The sequence below is a fragment of the Mobula birostris genome, chromosome 9, assembly GCF_030028105.1.
Source record: "Mobula birostris isolate sMobBir1 chromosome 9, sMobBir1.hap1, whole genome shotgun sequence".
NCBI lineage: Eukaryota > Metazoa > Chordata > Chondrichthyes > Myliobatiformes > Myliobatidae > Mobula > Mobula birostris.
Genome location: NC_092378.1, coordinates 4,734,582 through 4,754,261, shown reverse-complemented (window position 1 = coordinate 4,754,261; position 19,680 = coordinate 4,734,582). Strand labels below are relative to the sequence as shown.

The following is a 19,680-nucleotide window of genomic DNA, read 5'->3' as shown; positions in this document are numbered from 1 at the left end:
CACACACACACACACACACACACACACACAGGCAGACAGGCACACACGCAGACACACACACACACACACAGGCACACACACAGACTCACACACACACACACACACACACAGACACACACACACACTCACTCTCACACTGACACACACACAGACAGACGGGCACACACACACACAGACTCACACGCACACACACACACAGGCACACACACAGACTCACACACACACACACACACACACACACACTCACACACACAGACTCACACACACTCACACACAGAGACTCACACACTCACACACATTCACACACTCACACACACACAGACACACACACACACACAGGCACACACACAGACTCACACACACACACTCACAGACACTCACACACACAGACAGACACACACACACACACACACACACAGACTCACACACACACACACACACAGACTCACACACACAGACACACACTCACAGACACCCACACTCACACACACACACAGTCCCGCACACACAGATAACCCCTCAGGAGAACATGATACTCGAGTCGGGTGATCGCACCACTAAGACATATCCGTGCAGTAAACAGGCAAATGGAAATGACAGGCAGCTGTAGTTTTTGATATTAGTTGCTTTTCATGGATATATTGTGTACCTTGTCAAAGCAACACAAATTGCAGTTATTAGTGTAATTGAGGTAACATAATAAGATTTAATTACTCTCTGTAACCAAAATGCATTAGATTTTACAAAGGGATATCATTTTCCGAATGGGAACGTAATCATGATGCATTTGCTAAATTAGATGCTGCCAGTTCACTCTGAGCATTTGCTGTAGCTGCTGTTTGAAATGTGCCAGTCAACATCGCGGCCCCTGTTGCCTCTGAAGTCAGACCTCAGCTTTTCCTGTTCTTTTCATGTTCCCAGGGCTTCACAGACCCCATGTACCGAGCGCGGAGGAAGGAGTTTGCTGACATTGCATACAACTACAGGCAGTGAGTATAACGTAGGTTGCACATTGCAGGGGCTCACACACGAGTGATCCTGGGAATGAAAGGGTTAATGTCTGAGGAGCAGTTTATGTCTCTGGGCTGGTACTCCAGTGAGTTTAAAAGAATGGGGCAGGGGGTATCTCATTGAACACAAGACTCTGCAGATGTTGGAAATCCAGAATAACGCACACAAAATGCTGGAGGAACTCAGCAGGTCAGGCAGTATTCACGGAGAAGAATAAACAGACAATGTTTCAGGCCAAAACCCCTCATCCTAAGCACTGAAGAAGGGTTTTGGCCCAAAATATTTACTGTTTATTCCTTTCCAAAAATGCTGCCTATCCTGCTGAGTTGATCCAGCATTTTGTGTGTGTTGCTCGAGATCTCATTGAAACCTACTGAATATTGAAAGACCCACATAGAATAGATATGGGGAGGATGTTTCCAATATTGGGAGAGTCTAAGACCAGAGGGCACAGCCTCAAAATAGAAAGATGTCCCTTTAGAACAGAGATGAGGAGGAATTCCTTTAGCTGGAGATTAGTGAATCTGTGGAATTCATTGCCATAGATGACCATGGAGGCCAAGTCATTAGGTATATTTAAAATGGAGGTTGATAGGTTCTTGATTAGTCAGGGTGTCAAATGTCTCATGGAGAAGCAGGGGAATGGGGTTGAGAGGGATAATATGTCAGCTTTGATTGAATGGCAGAGCAGACTTGATGGACTGAATGGTCCTATATATTATGGTAGAGAAGTAGGAACAGGAAAAAGCCACTGAGCCCCTCGAAGCTGTTCTGGATTCACAAGGTGCTGACTTTGTGCCTCGAGTTTCCCTTACATTTCCCACCATCCCTACATTTTCTCAAATTCACCGAGTGCCTTTAATCCTCTCAGTGTCTGAGCATCCACACACCGCAGCATTAAGAAATCCTGTCACCCTTCCAGGCATTGCAAAGATGAAGAAAGATTTTTAAAAAGTAAAGAGAACCCATTGGCTTGTCAACTGGGGATGAAAAGATAAAGATTAGATTTATTTATCGCATGTACATCGAAACACCAAAACATACGGTGAATTGTATCGTTCGCACCAATGACCAGCACTGTTCAAGAGTGTGCTGGGGACAGCCCACAAGTGTCATCACTCTTCCAGCACCAATGTGGCCGAATATGGGAGGAAACCAGAGCACCTGGAGAAAACCAAGGGGCTGGCGACTACCTAGACGGTATATGAGGTGTTGCTCCTCCAACCTGATTTTGGCCTCATCATGGCAGTAGAGGAGGCCATGTATGGACATATCTGAATGGGAATGGGAAGCAGAGTTGAAGTGGGTGGCTACCGGGAGAGCCTGTCTGTTGTGGCAGACGAAGCGGAGGTGCTCGATGGAGTGGAGGTGCTCCCCTCCCCCACCCCTTTATCTTTCCCCTTACTGGTTTTTCACCTGGAACCTACCAGCCTTCTCCTTCCCACCCTCCCCCCACCTTCTTTATAGGGCCTCTGCCCCTTCCCTCTTCAGTCCTGACGAAGGGTTCTGGCCCGAAACATTGACTGATCGTTTCTGCGAATGCTGCCCAACCTGCTGAGTTCCCCCAGCGTGTTGTGCGTGTTGCTTTGACCCCAGCATCTGCAGAGTATTTTGTGTTTACCTGGAGGAAACCGTCGTGCTCATGGGGAGAACATACAAACACTCTACAGACAGTGAGAATTGAACCCTGATCTCTCGCACTGCGCTAACTACGATGTCACCACGCCAAGTCACATCGTGTTTATTGTCATGTGAACAATTACAGTGAAAAACGTGGTTGCAGCAGCATCGCATTCAATACAGGATATGAATTATACATTAAATTACACAATACAATGTGAAATAAAGCCGTGCAAACACAAGCCTTAGTGCAGTAAAAAGACAGAGTCAGAGGCAAGTGCAGGTAGTGCTGGAGATGGTCTGTAGTGTCCTGTCGTTGAGGTAGGGTTATGGTTATGTAGCTCCGTTCAAACACCTGACGGCTGTTCCTGAACCTGGTGGTGGGAGACTTCAGGCTTCTATACCTCCTGCCTGATAGTACCAGTAAAAACAGGGCACGGCTTGGATGGTGGGGATAGAACATAGAATGCTACAGCACACTTCAGGCCCTTTGGCCCACAATGTTGTGGCAACCTTATAACCTACTCTAAGATCAATCGAATCTTTCCCTCAAAGTTCAAAGTACATTTATTATCAAAGTATGTATACATCATACAACTCTGAGATCGTCCCCTCACAGGCAGCAAAGAAACACAAAAGAATGCATTAAAACAAAAAGAAGACCATCGAAAACCCAATGTGCAGAGAAAACAAAAACAAATCATACAAACAATAAAAACAAGCAACTAGCATTCAGAACTGAAGTCCAGTTCAGCGCGGAGCCGAGAAAACGTTGCGGTGCAGCAAGCAGAACTGGCCTGTCACTCTCCACGAGCCTTGATTTTTCTGTCATCCATGTGCCTTTCTAAGAGTTTCTTAAATGTCCCTGATGAACCTGCCTCGACCACCGCCCCTGGTAGCGTGTACCACACACCCACCACTCTCTGTATCTCGAGGTAGCTGCAGATGCCATCAGTAATGGAGAGGGTTGTGTCCATGATGGACTGTGATGGACCGTGCCTTCTGTAGCTCACAGTTCCAGAATCTTCCTTTGTTTTATTTAACTCCCCTCATACATCTTTTAACCTAATTGTGTCACTGGGAGAGTTGGAATTTTGAAAATGGGCTTTCCTGAATCCTGCAAGATCCAGGAGAATCTCAACTAGATGGATGTGCAGAGAGGGAGAACCTAGAATTTATGATCACTGTTTAAACATACACTCAGTGGCCACTTTATTAGGTACAGGCTGGACCTAATAAAATGGACACAGGAGTCAAACTCGGTGAAACCTTCTACTGCTGTACCCATCCACTTCAAGGTTTGACGTGTTGTACATTCAGAGATGCTCTTCTGCACACCACTGTTGTAACGCATGGTTATTTGAGTTACTGTCACCCTCCTGTTAGTTTGAACCAGTTTGACCATTCTCCTTTGACCTATTACATTAACAAAGCATTTTCACCCACAGAGTTGCCACTCACTGGATGTTTTTTGTTTTTTTGTATCATTCTCTGTAAACTCTAGAGACTGTTGTGTGTGAAAATCTCAGGATATCAGTTGTTTCTGAGATGCTCAAACCACTCCATCTGGCACCAACAATCATTCCACAGTCAAAGCCACTCCGATCAAATTTATTCCCTATTATGATGTTTGGTCTGAACAACAACTGAACCTCCTGACCATGTTTACATGCTTTTATGCATTGAACTGCTGCCACATGATTGGCTGATTAGATACTTGCTACTTGCATTAATGAGTGGGTGTACAGGTGGTAACCTAATAGCATAATAAAGTTGCCACTAAGCATATATTTTATACATATATAGTATATAAGTTGCTCAGTGGCAACTTTACTATGTTAAGGTCCAACTGCTGGTGAGTCAGTACCCTGGCAAAAACTACACCATGAAGACAAAAGAACACTCCAAGCAACTCCGTGAAAAGGTTATTGAAAAGCACAAATCAGGAGATGGAGACAAGAAAATTTCCAAGTCACTGAATATCCCCTGGAGTACAGTTAAATCAATCATTAAGAAATGGAAAGAATATGGCACAGCTGTAAATCTGCCTAAAGCAGGTTGTCCTCAAAAACTGAGTGACCATGCAACAAGGGGCTAGTGAGGGAGGCCACCAAGAGACCTATGACATCTCTGGAGGAGTTACCAGCTTCAGTGGCTGAGATGGGAGAGACTGTGCATACAACAACTGTTGCCCGGGTGCTTCATCAGTCAGAGCTTTATGGGAGAGTGGCAAAGAGAAAGCCACTCTTGAAAAAAACTCACATGAAATCTCAGCTAGAGTTTGCCAGAAGGCATGTGAGAGCTCTGAAGTCAGCTGGAAGAAGGCTCTATGGTTTGATGAAACCAAAGTTGAGCTTTTTGGCCATCAGACTAAACGCTATGTTTGGCATGAGCCAAACACCACACATCATCAAAAACACACCATCCCTACCGTGAAGCATAGTGGTGGCTGCATCATGCTGTGGGGATGCTTCACTGCAGCAGACCCTGGAAGGCTTGTGAAGGTAGAGGGTAAAATGAATGCAGAAAAAATACAGGGAAATCCTGAAGGAAAACTTGATGCAATCTGCAAGAGAACTGCGACTTGGGAGAAGATTTGTTTTCCAGCAAGACAATGACCTCAAGCACAGAGTCAAAGCTACACAGGAATGGAATCAGAATCAGGTTTATTATCACCGGCATGTGTCATGAAATTTGTTAACTTAGCAGCAGCAGTGCAATGCAATACATAATATAGAAAAAAAGTGAAAATAAATAAATTACAATATATGTATATTGAATAGATAAAAAAATCATGCAAAAACAGAAATAATATATAAATAATATATATTTAAAAAGTGAGGTAGTGTTCATGGGTTCAATGTCCATTTAGGAATTAGGTGGCAGAGGGGAAGAAGCTGTTCCTGAATCGCTGAGTTTTAATGAAGTCGGTAACAACTGCAGCATATTCACCCAGGTTCGAAAATGAATCCCTGAATACAGTCCAGTCCACCGATTCAAAGCAGTCCTGTAGACGCTCCTGTGCTTACCTTGTCCATATCTTCTTGGTCCTCACTACTGGTGCTGCAGTCTTCAGTCTCTGCCTATACTCAGGGAGTAGAAGTACAGCCAGGTGATCAGACTTCCTGAAGTGAGGGCGTGGAATAGCACGGTAGGCATTCTTGATGGTGGTGTAACAATGGTCCAGTGTGTTGTTTCCTCTGGTATTGTAAGTGATCTGTTGATTGTAATTGCTTAGTGATTTTTTTCAGACTGGCCTGGTTAAAATCTCCCAAAATGATGGTGAAGGCGTTAGGGTGCGCTGTTTCGTGCATGTTGATCCCATTGCTCAGATCATCTAAAGTCTGATTGACATTGGCCTGAGGTGGAATGTATACCACTACCAAAATGACCCCAGAGAAATCCCATGGTAGGTAAAATGGACAGCACTTTACTGCTAGATATTCCAGGTCTGGTAAGCGGAATTGGGACAGCACTGATATATTTGTGCACCAAGAGGAGTTGATCATGAGGCATACTCCTCCATCTCTGCCTTTGAGAGACTCTATAGATCTATCCTGACGGTGTATAGTAAACCCATTGATCTGAATCGCTGCATCTGGTATGGAAGGGGTTAACCAGGATTCTGTGAAACAAAGAACTCACATGGTCCTAATGTCCCTCTGACTCAGCACCCTAGCTTTGAGATCATCGATTTTATTCACCAGAGACCGCAGGTTTGCCAGCAAGATAATCGGTATTGGGAGTCTAAAATCCCGCTTCCTTAAACACACTTGTATCCCTGACCTGCAGCCACGTTTCTTAAACCATTGGCTTAATAACAACAAAGCTAATGTCCTGGAGTGGCCAAGTCAGTCCAGACCTCAATCCAATTGAGGATTTGTGGCTGGACTGAAAATTACTGTTCATTCATGATCACCATGCAATCTGACAGAGCTTGAGCAGTTTTGTAACGAAGAGTGGGGAGAAATTGCAGTGTCCAGATGTACAAAGCTGATAGAGACCTATCTATCAGACTCAAGGCTGTAATTGCTGACAAAGATGCAACTACTAAATACTGACTTGAAGAGGGTGAATACTTACACAATCAATTATTTCGTGTTTTATATTTGTAATTAATTGAGATCACTTTGTAGAGATCTGTCTTCACTTTGACACCAAAGAGTCTTTTCCTATTGATCAGTGTCAAAGAAAAACCAAATTAAATCCATGGTGATTCAATGTTGTAAAACAATAAAACATGAAAACTTATGTGGGGCGGTGGCGGTGCGGGGGATACTTTTTATAGGCACTGTATATATATTTCTAGTTGTAAATTATAATACATTTTATGTATTGCAATGTACTGCTGCCACAAAACAACAAATTTCAAAACATAGGTTAGTGATAATAAAACTGATTCTGATTCTATGTTGATAAGTAAATGAGCAGCAGCTGGCTTACTTACTTATATCAACTGTAGGAGGCCATTCGGCCTATCTGGTCCTAGCATAATACTCCCATCCATTCCTCACTTCCTTCCTCCCTTCCTCACTTCCCCTCACAATTGTCCACCAGCTTCTCTTTGCCATTGGCCCATACTACCAGCACATCTTTGGGAAGTGAGAGGAAAAATTTGAACCCAGGTGAAACCCATGTGGTTACAGGGAAACATGCAAACTCCACACAGACAGCACCCAAGGTCAAAGTTGAACCCGGGTTGCTGGTGATGTGAGGAGGCAGCTCTGAATTCTGACCAAGTCTTCCAGAATTTAAATCCCGTTTCGTCAGTAGAACTGATAGAGCTGGACCATCATTGCTACCATCAGGGAAGAGGTACAGGAACATGAAGACATACAATCAATGTTTCAGGAACAGCTTCTTCCCCTCTGCTATCAGATTTCTGGATAGACTTGAACACTACCTCAGTATTCTTTGCTCCCATTGTTTAATTTGATCTATCTTTCTGGAAATAATTTGGAAGATGTGCAGCGCGGGTGGTTGATGGTTGGGTTGAGATGTTCTCTGATCTTGGCAATTTACTTGCAAGCGTTTTGTCACCGTGCAAAAAGAAATCGTCAGAGCACCATTAATTGTGGCTTACTCCCTGAATGTTTGACCTTTATATATTTATAAATAGCTGATTGGTCGTCATTACGGAAACTCAATTTCGACATGCGGAGGAAATCTCGTCACTGGTTGGCTGTGTGGGTAAACTTCATGTGTTGTGGTCTGGAATTCTGCCCGCATCAGCTCATAAGTACGATCGAGGTCTACGTACTTGGTTACAGAATTGTTCGTGGAACACCGTGATTCGAACCATGCAGCGAGATTTCCTCTCTATATCACAATGGAGTTTCCAAAATCTCATCGAATCAGCTAATTAAACAGCATATAAAGGTCAAGCATTCAGAGGGCACACCACAGTCAACAGCACACTGACACTGTCTCCTCATACAGTGACAAAACATTTGCAAGTAAATTCCCAACAACTCTACCCAACCATGTATTTTTCTATCTATCTATTCTACCTATGTCGTGTGTGGAACTTTCTTTTGAAGAATTTTCTGCCTTTGATTAAACTCAGAACTTGGGAAGGACGTATAAAGGAGAGAGGCTCACTGCAGCTGTAGTAGAATAAAAATAGAATATTAACAGGTAAATTATATCAGCACTGTAAATGACTCATCATTATAAGGTCGAGTACAATCTCCACTTAAATGTAAATTCTAATGGCTTCAGAGCATGCAATTTGATATTCAGGCCTTTGTAGTTGGAGCTGATGAAGAAGAGGCTTGCTTGCATATTAAGTATATTTCCACTTAGTGGCCACTTTATTTGATACGTCCTGTACCTAATAAAGTAGCCACTGAGTGTACGTTCATGGTCTTCTGCTGCTGTAGCCCGTCCACTTCAAGGTTCAACAAGTTGTGCATTTAGAGATGCTCTTCTGCACACCACTGTTGTACAGGTTTCCCCCGCCATCCGAAGGCAGAGCGTTCCTATGAAACGGTTTGTAAGCCGAAATGTCGTAAAGCGAAGAAGCAATTACCATTTATTTATATGGGAAAAATTTGGAGCGTTCGCAGACCCAAAAATAACCTACTAAATCATGCCAAATAACACATAAAACCTAAAATAACAGTAACATAAAGTAAAAGCAGGAATGATATGATAAATACACAACCTGTATAAAGTAGAAATACTTTTCCACAATCATTGCTGAACTGTTCTCCGTAGCGAAAATCTTGTGCAAGCACTCTCCGCAGAAAATCTCAGGCAAGTGCTGTTGGCAAAAACACGGCGCAAGTGCTCTCCAGTAACCTTTAAACTATGAAGCTGCCAAATCATACCAAATAACATGTAACAATACATGGCCTATATAAAGTAGAAATAATGTACGTACAGTGTAGTATCACTCACCGGAATTGGTTCAGCACACTGATGATGGTATGTTAGGCTGAGTCGTCGCAGGTTGGGTGGTGCAGTGGCCCCACCCTCCAGGCTGCCGACAGATACCAAACCGTGAAGCATGCAGGGTGCAGCGGAAGCCGGGAGGCACACAGCACATCTTTAAGAAAAAAGCCGAAATAAACATGCTAATTAATTACGTGTCAGGTGGCACCTAATTAATTAGCATGTTTATTTCGGCTTTTTTCTTAAAGATGTGCTGTGTGCCTCCCGGCTACTGCTGCCTTCTCCATGAATCGGTACAGTATCTGTCCGTGGCCTGGGTGTTGGGGTGGTGGGACACTGGGGTGTTAACTCGTCGTCTGTTTCCATTAGAGCAGGCAGCTCATCTTCTCCTATAACTGCCCGCCTCGATGTCGAAGGTCGAGGTTCATCATCTGCTGTGGCTGATGCGGAAGGCTTGCTTGACTGCTGAGCCTCGTGCACTTTTCTATCATATTTTCTTTATAAGGACTCAAACCATCTTGCAAATATCCCCTAAAACTACGTACCCTTTCAGAATTAAAGTCGTACTTTATCATTGCAGCGAAAATCTCACGCAGTCACTTTCGGTCCGTTCACTACTGCATTCGGTTTCGATTGTTATCCTTTCCTCTTCCAATTGCATCAGCTCTTCATCTATCAGTTCTTGGTCATCGGATGCCAAAACCTCTTCAACATCATCTTCGTCAGCTTCCACAAGCCAAACTCACTTAGTCCTTACTTCGTTCACCACGCTCAAAACGCTTAATTATGTCTAGTTTTACGCTAAGTGTAACACCCTTACGAGCTCTTTTAGGCTTTTCCAATACCTTAGAACTCATCTTACAAATGGCTGCTCACAGGCACGTGTTTAAGCAATGCCGGCGAGAATGCAGTTCTGAATCCGGGGAGAGCGGCTACTCGGGGCGCGCGGCACACTGCCTTTTATTGTGCGCTGCTTTTCCCCACGCGCTGCTTTTTTTTTGTAACAGTAAAAACACCTTCTGAAAGTGAAAACAGGGTACTAATGTAGGTCTTTCGTAACAGTGAGGTTTCGTAAAGCGAACGTTCGAAAAGCGGGGGGCACCTGTAATGCAAGAGATTCTGCAGATGCTTGAAACCGGAGTGACACACACAAAACGCTGGGGGATCTCAGCAGGTCAAGCAGCATCTATGGAGGGGAATAAAAAGCTAACCCTTCATCAGGACTGACGCCAAAAAAATTCACCACATTTGTCTTAACAAGGTGTGACCTTAGACTTCGTAGCCACTTTATTAGGTACACCCACCTGTTAATGCAAATATCTAATCAGTTAATCATGTGGCAGCAACTCGATGCATAAAAGACCATGCAGACAATATCAGGAGTTTCAGTTGTTGTTCAGAGCAAACATCAGAATGGAGAAGAGATGTGATCTAGGTGACTTTGAGCATGGAATGACTGTTGGTGTGAGATGAGGTGGTTTGAGTGTCTCAGAGACTGCAGATATCCTGGGATTTTCACATATTTTAGTCTTTACAGCATCAATCATTGCACACAGTGGTGTGCAGAAGAGCATCTCTGAACACACAACACGTCCAAACTTGAGGTAGATGGGCTAGAGCAGAAAAAGGCCTTGGACATACGCTCAGAGGCACAGGAGGTAAAGATGTCACTGAGTGTATATAAAAAAAAGAAGTGCATGAAGAGAGTGAAAATAGTAAGGCCATTCGGCCCTTAAAGCCTGGTCTACTATTCAAATTTTCTCTAGAGCAGCAGGGACAGAGGGGAGACCTGATCGAAGTTGGCACAGCATCATGGGCCAAGGGGCCTGTACTATCCTATGTCCTTAAGTTTACAACCTTAGGGAGTCATAGACAAAGTAGACAGCTGACATCCTTACCCAATGGTCGAAACGTCTAATACTACAGGATGTATTAGCATTTATTTCGGGAGGACTAGAAGGTAAACGCAAGAATGTAATGTTGAGGCTTTATAAAACACTGGTGAGGCCTCACTTGGAGTATTGTGAGCAGTTTTGGGTCCCTTATTTAAGAAAGGATGTGCTGACACTGGAGGCTGTTCAAAGGAGATTCACAAAAATAATTCTGGATTGAAAGACTTGTCACGTGAGGAGCGCAAACACGAGGAAATCTGCAGATGCTGGAAACTCAAGCAACACACACAAAATGCTGGTGGAATGCAGCAGGCCAGGCAGCATCTCTAGGAAGAGGTACAGTCAACGTTTCGGGCCGAGACCCTTCATCAGGGCTAACTGAAAGAAGAGATAGTAAGAGATTTGAAAGTGGGAGGGGGAGGAGGAGATCCAAAATGATAGGAGAAGGCAGGAGGGGGAGGGATGGAGCTAAGAGCTGGAAAGTTGATTGGCAAAAGGGATACCAGGCTGGAGAAGGGAGAGGATCATGGGATGGGAGGCCTAGGGGGAAAAAAGGGGGGAGGAGAGCACCAGAGGAAGATATAGTGAGAGGGACAGAGGGAGAAAAAAGAGAAAGAAAAGGGTAAAAATAAAAAATAATAAATAGATAGATAGATAGATAAGGGATGAGGTAAGAAGGAGCGGAGGGGCATTAACAGAAGTTAGAGAAGTCAATGTTCATGCCATTAGGTTGGAGGCTACCCAGACGGAATATAAAGTGTTGTTCCTCCAACCTGAGTGTGGCTTCATCTTTACAGTAGAGGAGGCCGTGGATAGACATATCAGAATGGGAATGGGACGTGGAATTAAAATGTGTGGCCACTGGGAGATCTTGCTTTCCCTGACAGAGTGTAGGTGTTCAGTGAAATGATCTCCCAGTCTGCGTTGGGTCTCGCCAATATATAGAAGGCCGCACCGGGAGCACCAGACGCAGTATATCACCCCAGCTGACTCTCAGGTGAAGTGTCGCCTCACCTGGAAGGACTGTCTGGAGCCCTGAGTGGTGAGGGAGGAAGTGTAAGGGCATGTGTAGCACTTGTTCCGCTTACAAGGATAAGTGCCGGGAGGGAGATCGGTGGGAAGGGATGGGAGGGACGAACGGACAAGGGAGTTGCGTAGGGAATGATCCCTGCAGAAAGCAGAAAGGGGGGGGGAGGGAAAGATGTGCTTGGTAGTGGGATCCTGTTGGAGGTGGTGGAAGTTACGGAGAATCATATGTTGGACCCGGAGGCTGGTGGGTTGGTAGGTGAGGACAAGGGGAACCCTATTCCTAGTGGGGTGGTGGGAGGATGGGGTGAGAGCAGATGTGCGTGAAATGGGAGAGATGCATTTGAGTGCAGAGTTGATGGTGGAGGAAGGGAAGCTCTTTCTTTAAAAAAGGAGGACATCTCCTTCATCCTGGAATGAAAAGCCTCATCCTATTCTCATTCTGATATGTCCATGGCCTCCTCTACTGTAAAGATGAAGCCACACTCAGGTTGGAGGAACAACACCTTATATTCCGTCTGGGTAGCCTCCAACCTGATGGCATGACATCGACTAGCTTCTGTTAATGCCCCGCCTCCCCTTCTTACCCCATCCCTTATTTATTTATTTATTTATTCCCTTTCTTTCTCCCTCTGTCCCTCTCACTATATCTTCCTCTGGTGCTCCCCTCCCCCTTTCTTTCCCACTAGGCCTTCTGTCCCATGATCCTCTCCCTTCTCCAGCCTTGTATCCCTTTTGCCAATTAACTTTCCAGCTCTTAGCTCCATCCCTCCCCCTCCTGTCTCCTCCTATCATTTCGGATCTCCCCCTCCCCCTCCCACTTTCAAATCTCTGACTATCTCTTCTTTCAGTTAGTCCTGATGAAGAGCCTCGGCCCGAAACGTCAACTGTACCTCTACCTATAGATGCTGCCTAGCCTGCTGCGTTCCACCAGCATTTTGTGTGTGTTGTTCATATGAGGAGTGTTGGATGGCACTGGGCCTCTAGTCAAGTCAAGTCAAGTCACTTTTAGAGAGGATTTTTCCTATAGTGGGAGAGCCTTGGGCCGGTGGACACAACCTCAGAAGAGAGGGGCATCTTTTTAGAATGGAGATGAGGAGAATTTCTTCAGCTAGAGAGTGGTGAATCTGTGGAGTCTGTTTCTTCAGGTGGCTGTAGAGGCAAAGTCATTGGGTATATTTGAGGGAGAGATTGATAGATTCTTGATTGGTCATGGCATGAAGGAATACATGGAATTGGATGAAATGATGGAGCAGATTTGATGGTCGAAATGGCCTGGTACTGCTCCTATCACTTATGATCTTAAGTACTTAAGGTGAGATGGGGTAAATTGAAAAAAGATGTGTGGGACAAGTTTTTTACTTAGGGTGCGGTGGGTTCCTGGAATGCACTGCAGGAGTGATGGTGGAGACAGATACGATAAAGTTGTTTAAGAGTTTTAAATACATTGAGCATGGAGAATGTAGAGTTAGGGATATGGACATTATGTAGGCAGAAAGGTTTAGTTTAGTTAGGTATTTAATTACTAGTTTCATTAGTGGGCTGAAGGGCCTGTTCTCACTCTGTACTCTTCTATCTTCTATGTACTTTGAAATGACGTTCAAAGCCAATACACATTCAGAGGAGATGTGTTGTGTCCATCTCTTACAGGGAAAGTGGTGGGTGCCTGAAATGTGCTGCCAAGGGTGGCAGAGGAGGCAGATATCAAAGAGAAGTGAAGAGGCTCTGAGATAGAAACATGAATTTGCAGAGAATGAAAGGATATGGAGCTTGTGCAGGCAGAAGGGATTAGTGTAACTATGCATCACTATCTGGATTAGTTCAGCTCCACATTGTGGGCCGAAGGGCCTATATTCTGTGTTTTTCACCCAATCTTTCTCGTTTTTTGTTGGGGGGGGGTAGTCAATGTGCCTGTTCTGTTTTTGTTCTTTTTTTTGAGTGGGGAGGAGGGATTTGGGGGATTGATAATCATGTTGCCATTCTTTTCTTTCTTGGTTTTGTGGCTATCTGGAGAAGAAGAATTTCAGAGTTGTATGCTTTGATAATAAATGAACCTTTGAGACTTCTTTACCTTTGAACCTGAAGCCTGAAGGCACACACTCAACCATTCAGGAACAGCTTCTTCCCCTCCGCTCTCTGAATTCTGAATGGACATTGAATCCATGAACACTACCTCACTACTTTTTTATTACTACTTTTGCACTGTTGATTTAATTTAACTATTTAATATGTATATTCTTTCTGTGATTCAGTTTTTTTCTATTATAATGTATTGTATTGCACTGTTGCAGCAAGACAACAAATTTCATGATATAGGCTGGTGATATTAAACGATTCTGATTCTGACTGTAAGGAGTTTGTATGTCTTCCCTGTGACTGTGTAGGGTTCCTCTGGGTTTTCCGGTTTCCTCCCACATTTCAAAGATATACGGATTAGGATTAGCAGATTTTCAGCATGCTGTGTTGGCGCTGGAAGCGAGTGACAATTGTGGGCTGCCCCAACATGTTTTGGATGGTGTTGGTTGTTGACCCAGACGACACATTTCACTCTGTTTTGTCGTTTCAATTTACATGGAGATTGGAAGCCATCTTGTCCCAGCACCAGTCTCCACAGTTCTAAGTAACTGTCCCTTTCTATCCTGTCAGTGGTGAAGACATTCCGCGAGTTGAGTACACAGAGGAGGAGAAGAAGACCTGGGGAATTGTCTTCGAGGAGTTGAAGACGCTATATCCGACCCATGCTTGCCATGAGCACAATTCTGTGTTTCCATTGCTAGAGCAGTACTGTGGCTACAGGAGAAACAACATTCCCCAACTGCAGGATGTCTCTAAATTCCTACAATGTGAGTGGTGAAAAATTCAATCCCCTTCACACGCTGCATTTGTGAATGGCATAGCCTGGGAACATTCACGGGGCATCTTCAAAGTTCAATGTAAAATTCATTATCAAAGTACGTATATGTCAACATCTACTACCTTGAGATTCATTTTCTTGCAGGCATTATGAAAATCTATACTTAAAGACTGACAACCAATGCGCAAAAAAGACAAATTGTACAAATAAAAATATGCAGTGGATTCTGATTAATTGGGAAACATCGGGACCACTACACATTGGCCCAAACTAGCAGCTGCCCCAATTAGCTGGTTTCATAGAAATAGTTAAAAAGGTATAAAAAAGACAAACTACCGTTTAACTGGATAACAAATTACCTATTTAAATGAAATACCAAACAAATTACAACATTATTAATAACACTGGCGGTTGTCCATCATATCCAACGATGATAGGAAACCTGTGCGGAAAGCTTTTAAAGTGGAAAAACTGTTGCACTGGGGCGTTTCAACTCTCTTGACCTCAGAAGTCTGTGTCCAGTGGTACGATCAGCAAACATATCTGGGGTCTTCCATGGTTTCTGTGGATGACCATGACATCTTCTGTGACTTGTCATGCCCTTCGCCCTCCATGGAGTGTTGCAGAAACTGCCGTTGTATCTCAGTGTAGGTCTCATCTGCCCAGACCACCAGAGCGGACTTCGCATGCCAGGAAGGGTATGAGGCTACCCTCACGTGGTTTAGCTGTCTGTCGAAGTGGTGTACTGGGGTGTGGCTGCTGTCACATGCAAACAGTTACTTGGAGATGCAGGTGAAAGCTGAGTGTCTGGTGGGGACCAAAGGTAACATTCAAGATAATTGTTTATACCTTCAAAGTTTTCGAAGTTTCTAATCTGAAGCAGTGAAATTATTTCCACTTTCGCTCCCGGCTGTTCCTGGCATCTCCAAGCCTGAAAGCTTGAAACTGCAGTGAGTAAGACAGTTCTGAATTGTCTTACTGCTTATTTCTCATCAACTATCATTGGCAATAATCACTGCTCTTTGAACACAAGCACCTACAACTGACGCTATTTAAAAACTGTTCACTCTAAGCACAGTGTAGTTTCTAACGGCCACACAAGTGCATGCTACTAACGTTGGCAGCATAGTGTCCCAAGTAAACAAAGGCAATCCCAGCTACTTCCCGGTTAGTTTTTGTCCTTTAAGAGTTGTCCCAAATAAACATCTGTCCTGATTAATCTTTGGCCTATATTAACCAGAATCCACAATACTGTGAACATGAACGTGTGTCTGTAAGGTTGTGGAATCGGTTCAGAGCTGAGGTGAGTGAAGCTATCCAGGCTGCTTCAGGAGACTGATGGTTGTAAGGTAGTAACTGTTCCTGAGCCTGGTCATGTGAGACCTAAGGCTCCAGTACCTCCTGCCCAATGGTAGCAGTGAGAAGAGAGCATGGCCTGGAGGGTGGGGGTCTTTGATAACAGATACTCACTGAGGATGGGTCCACCTGAGTTCCAAGCCTGGACTCACCGGATGCTACTTCCTCAAGTTGTACTACACACTCGTGAGTGACGAGGAAGTTGGAACTCAGGAACTAACCTGCCTTTTACCTCATGGTTTACAGCTTGCACAGGATTCCGTCTACGGCCTGTGGCCGGACTCCTGTCCTCACGGGACTTCCTGGCAGGCCTGGCATTCCGTGTTTTTCATTCCACACAGTACATCCGACATGGATCGAAACCCATGTACACACCAGAACCGTAAGTGTAACTTTTGGTACGTGGCCTCCTCTATGGGTCACAATGAGGGTACGTTCAGGTTGGAGGAACAACAGCTCAACTTCCATCTGGGTGGCCTCCAACCTGACAGCATGAACGTTGCTTTCTCTATTTTCCAGTCATCTCTCTCCCCAAACACCTTTTCTCTTTTTCTATTCCCTATTCCGTCTCCACTCTTACCCCTTCTCTTCTCCTCACCCGCCAATCACCTCATACTGCCTTCCCTTTCTCCCATGTCCTCTCCTATCAGATTCATCTCCACCTACCTGCCTTTCCCCCATAACCCTTAAACCCTGAATACACCCACTATGCAAAAATCTATTCAATCTTGTCTTAAATATACTTATTGGAGTAGTCTCTGCTGCTTCATTGGTCAGAGAATTCCACAGATTCACCACTCTCTGGGAAAAGCAGTTCCTCAAAGAACTCCAGTTAGTTTGTCAAACAGGACCTGCCTTTGCTGAATCCATGTTGCATCTGCCTGATGGATCCATTTCTTTCCAGATGCCTCGTTATTTCTTCTTAATGATAGCTTCAAGCATTTTCCCAACTACAGATGTTAAACTAACTGGCCTGTAGTCACCTGTCTTTTGCCTACATCCTTATTTGAACAGTGGTATGAAATTCACCATCTTCCAATCTGCCAGGACCTGCCCAGAGTCCAGAGAATTTTGGTAAATTTTCACCAAAGCCTCTACTATAACTTCTGCCATTTCTTTCTGTACCTTGGGATGCATTCCATCAGGGCCAGGGGACTGATCTATCTTCAGGCCCACAAGTTTGCTCAGCACCACCTCTTTAATGATAGCTATTACATTGAGGTCCTCATCTCCCATCGGATCCATAACATCTCTCTTTGGCATGTCAGACATGTCCTCCACTGTGAATACCGACACAGAATAGTCATTCAAAGCCTCTGCCATTACCTCATTACCCAATATCAATTCCCCTTTCTTGTCCTCCAAGAAACCTATGTTCACTTTAGTCACCCTTTTCCATATAATTATAAAAACTTTTGCTATCTATTTTTATATTTTGTGCTAGTTTATTTTCATAATCTATCTTCCCTTTCTTTATTGCTTGCTGAGTGGCTCCTTGTTGCTTTTTAAAGCTTTCCCACTCTTCCAGTTTCCCACTACTCTTGCTGACTTTGCATGCACAAGCTTTTATTTTGATGCCTTCTTTTATTTCCTTAGTTATCCAAAGCTGGCTCTCCCCACCCTTACTGTCCTTGCTTTTAACTAGAATATACTTTTGTTGAGCACCATGAAAAATCTCTTTGAAAGTCTTCCACTGTTCCTCAACCGTCCCACCATAAAGCCTGTGTATAACACGCAAAGTACTGGAGGAACTCAACAGGCCAGACAGTATCTATGGAGGAGAATGAACAGTCAATGCTTCAGGCTGAGATCCTTCATCAGGACTGGAATGGAAGGGGGGAAAGCCAGAATAAGAAGGTGCGGGTGGGGGGGCAGTTGGGGGAGCAGAAGGACTACAACCTAGAAGGTGATAGATGAAGCCAGGGAGGTTGGGGAGGGGAGATATTAAGAAGCTGGGAGGTGATAGGTAGAAAAAGTAAAGGGCTGGGAGGTGATAGGTGGATAAGGTGAAAGACTGGGAGGTGATAGGTGGAAAAGGTGAAAGACTGGGAGGTGATAGGTGGATAAGGTGACAGACTGGGAGGTGATAGATGGAAAAGGTAAAGGGCTGGGAGGTGATAGGTGGAAAAGGTAAAGGGCTGGGAGGTGATAGGTGGATAAGGTGAAAGACTGTGAGGTGATAGGTGGAAAAGGTAAAGGGCTGGGAGGTGATAGGTGGATAAGGTGAAAGACTGGGAGGTGATAGGTGGAAAAGGTAAAGGGCTGGAGAAGGAGGAGAGGAAATTAGACCATTAGAAAGGGAAGGGAGGGTAGATTTGATGTAAATGTTCAGCTCCAACCTTATTGAAGATGGTCGAATGGCTGAGTTTTCTGTGCTAATGTGCATGTGTTGTTACTCACCTATAGGGATGTGTGTCATGAACTGTTGGGACATGTGCCTCTCTTTGCCAACCCAAGCTTTGCCCAGTTTTCACAGGTAAGTGCAGGAGACATTAACCTTCATCCTGGCCATCCCAGGATAAATTGGTATGTTGGTTTATTATTGTACATGCACCGAGATACTGTGAAAAACTTGCCTTGTATACTATTCATACATTCCATATCACTACCTTGAGGAAGAGCAAGGTTAGACATTAACAGAATGTAAATAAATGCAACAGTCATAGAGAAAGTGCAGTGTAGGCAAGATCATTACGAGGGACAATGCGAGGTCAGGAGTTCTCTGACCTGATTCTAGTTTCAGTTGGTAGATTATTATAATTCAGGGTTCTAACCAAACACCCCTTTGTAATCCCATTCCACCCAATTCCCACAGGAAATCGGACTTGCCTCTCTGGGAGCACCAGATGAGTACATTGAAAAGCTTGCAACGGTAAGTGGAAGGTCTTTGTCCTCTTCTGTCTCTCATTTTAACCAAGGCTGTTCGAATGAGCCCAGGGAAGCCCATGAAGATGGAGAGGTGTGAGAATGGGTGAGATGCAACAGGGTGGAAAGAAGCTGGACATTAAAGAGAGGCTGGTACGGACCAAAATATGTTTGTGCATGTGCGTGTCTTTGCATATGTGTGTGTTGCATTTCTGTGCGTGCATGTGTGTAATATGTTTGTAAATACGAGGAAATTGACTTCTCAAACTTCCACTAATGCCCCACCTCCCCGTCGTACCCCAACCGTTATTTATTTATATACACACATTCTTTTTCTCTCTCTCCTTTTTCTCCCTCTGTCCCCCTCACTATACCCTTTGCCCATCCTCTGGGTTTTCCCCCCTCCCCCTTTTCCTTCTCCCTGGGCCTCCTGTCCCATGATCCTCTCATATTCCTTTTGCTAATCACCTGTCCAGCTCTTGGCTCCATCCCTCCCCCTCCTGTCTTCTCCTATCATTTCGGATCTCCTCCTCCTCCTCCCACTTTCAAATCTCTTACTTGCTCTTCTTTCAGTTAGTCCTGACAAAGGGTCTCGGCCCGAAACGTCGACTGTACCTCTTCCTAGAGATGCTGCCTGGCCTGCTGCATTCACCAGCAACT

The 19,680-nt window shown here is 44.5% G+C and overlaps 1 protein-coding gene across 2 annotated transcripts in view; it reads left to right on the top strand.

Annotated features, from left to right (window-relative positions):
• pah (phenylalanine hydroxylase) overlaps positions 1-19,680 on the top strand; it is a 96,789-nt gene that overhangs the window by 64,084 nt on the left and 13,025 nt on the right. For both annotated transcript variants that reach the window (XM_072267410.1, XM_072267411.1), the window contains exons 5-9: positions 922-989; positions 14,592-14,788; positions 16,402-16,537; positions 18,562-18,631; positions 18,971-19,027. In XM_072267410.1, the coding sequence (XP_072123511.1) occupies positions 922-989; positions 14,592-14,788; positions 16,402-16,537; positions 18,562-18,631; positions 18,971-19,027 (528 nt within the window). The remainder of the gene's footprint in view (positions 1-921; positions 990-14,591; positions 14,789-16,401; positions 16,538-18,561; positions 18,632-18,970; positions 19,028-19,680) is intronic.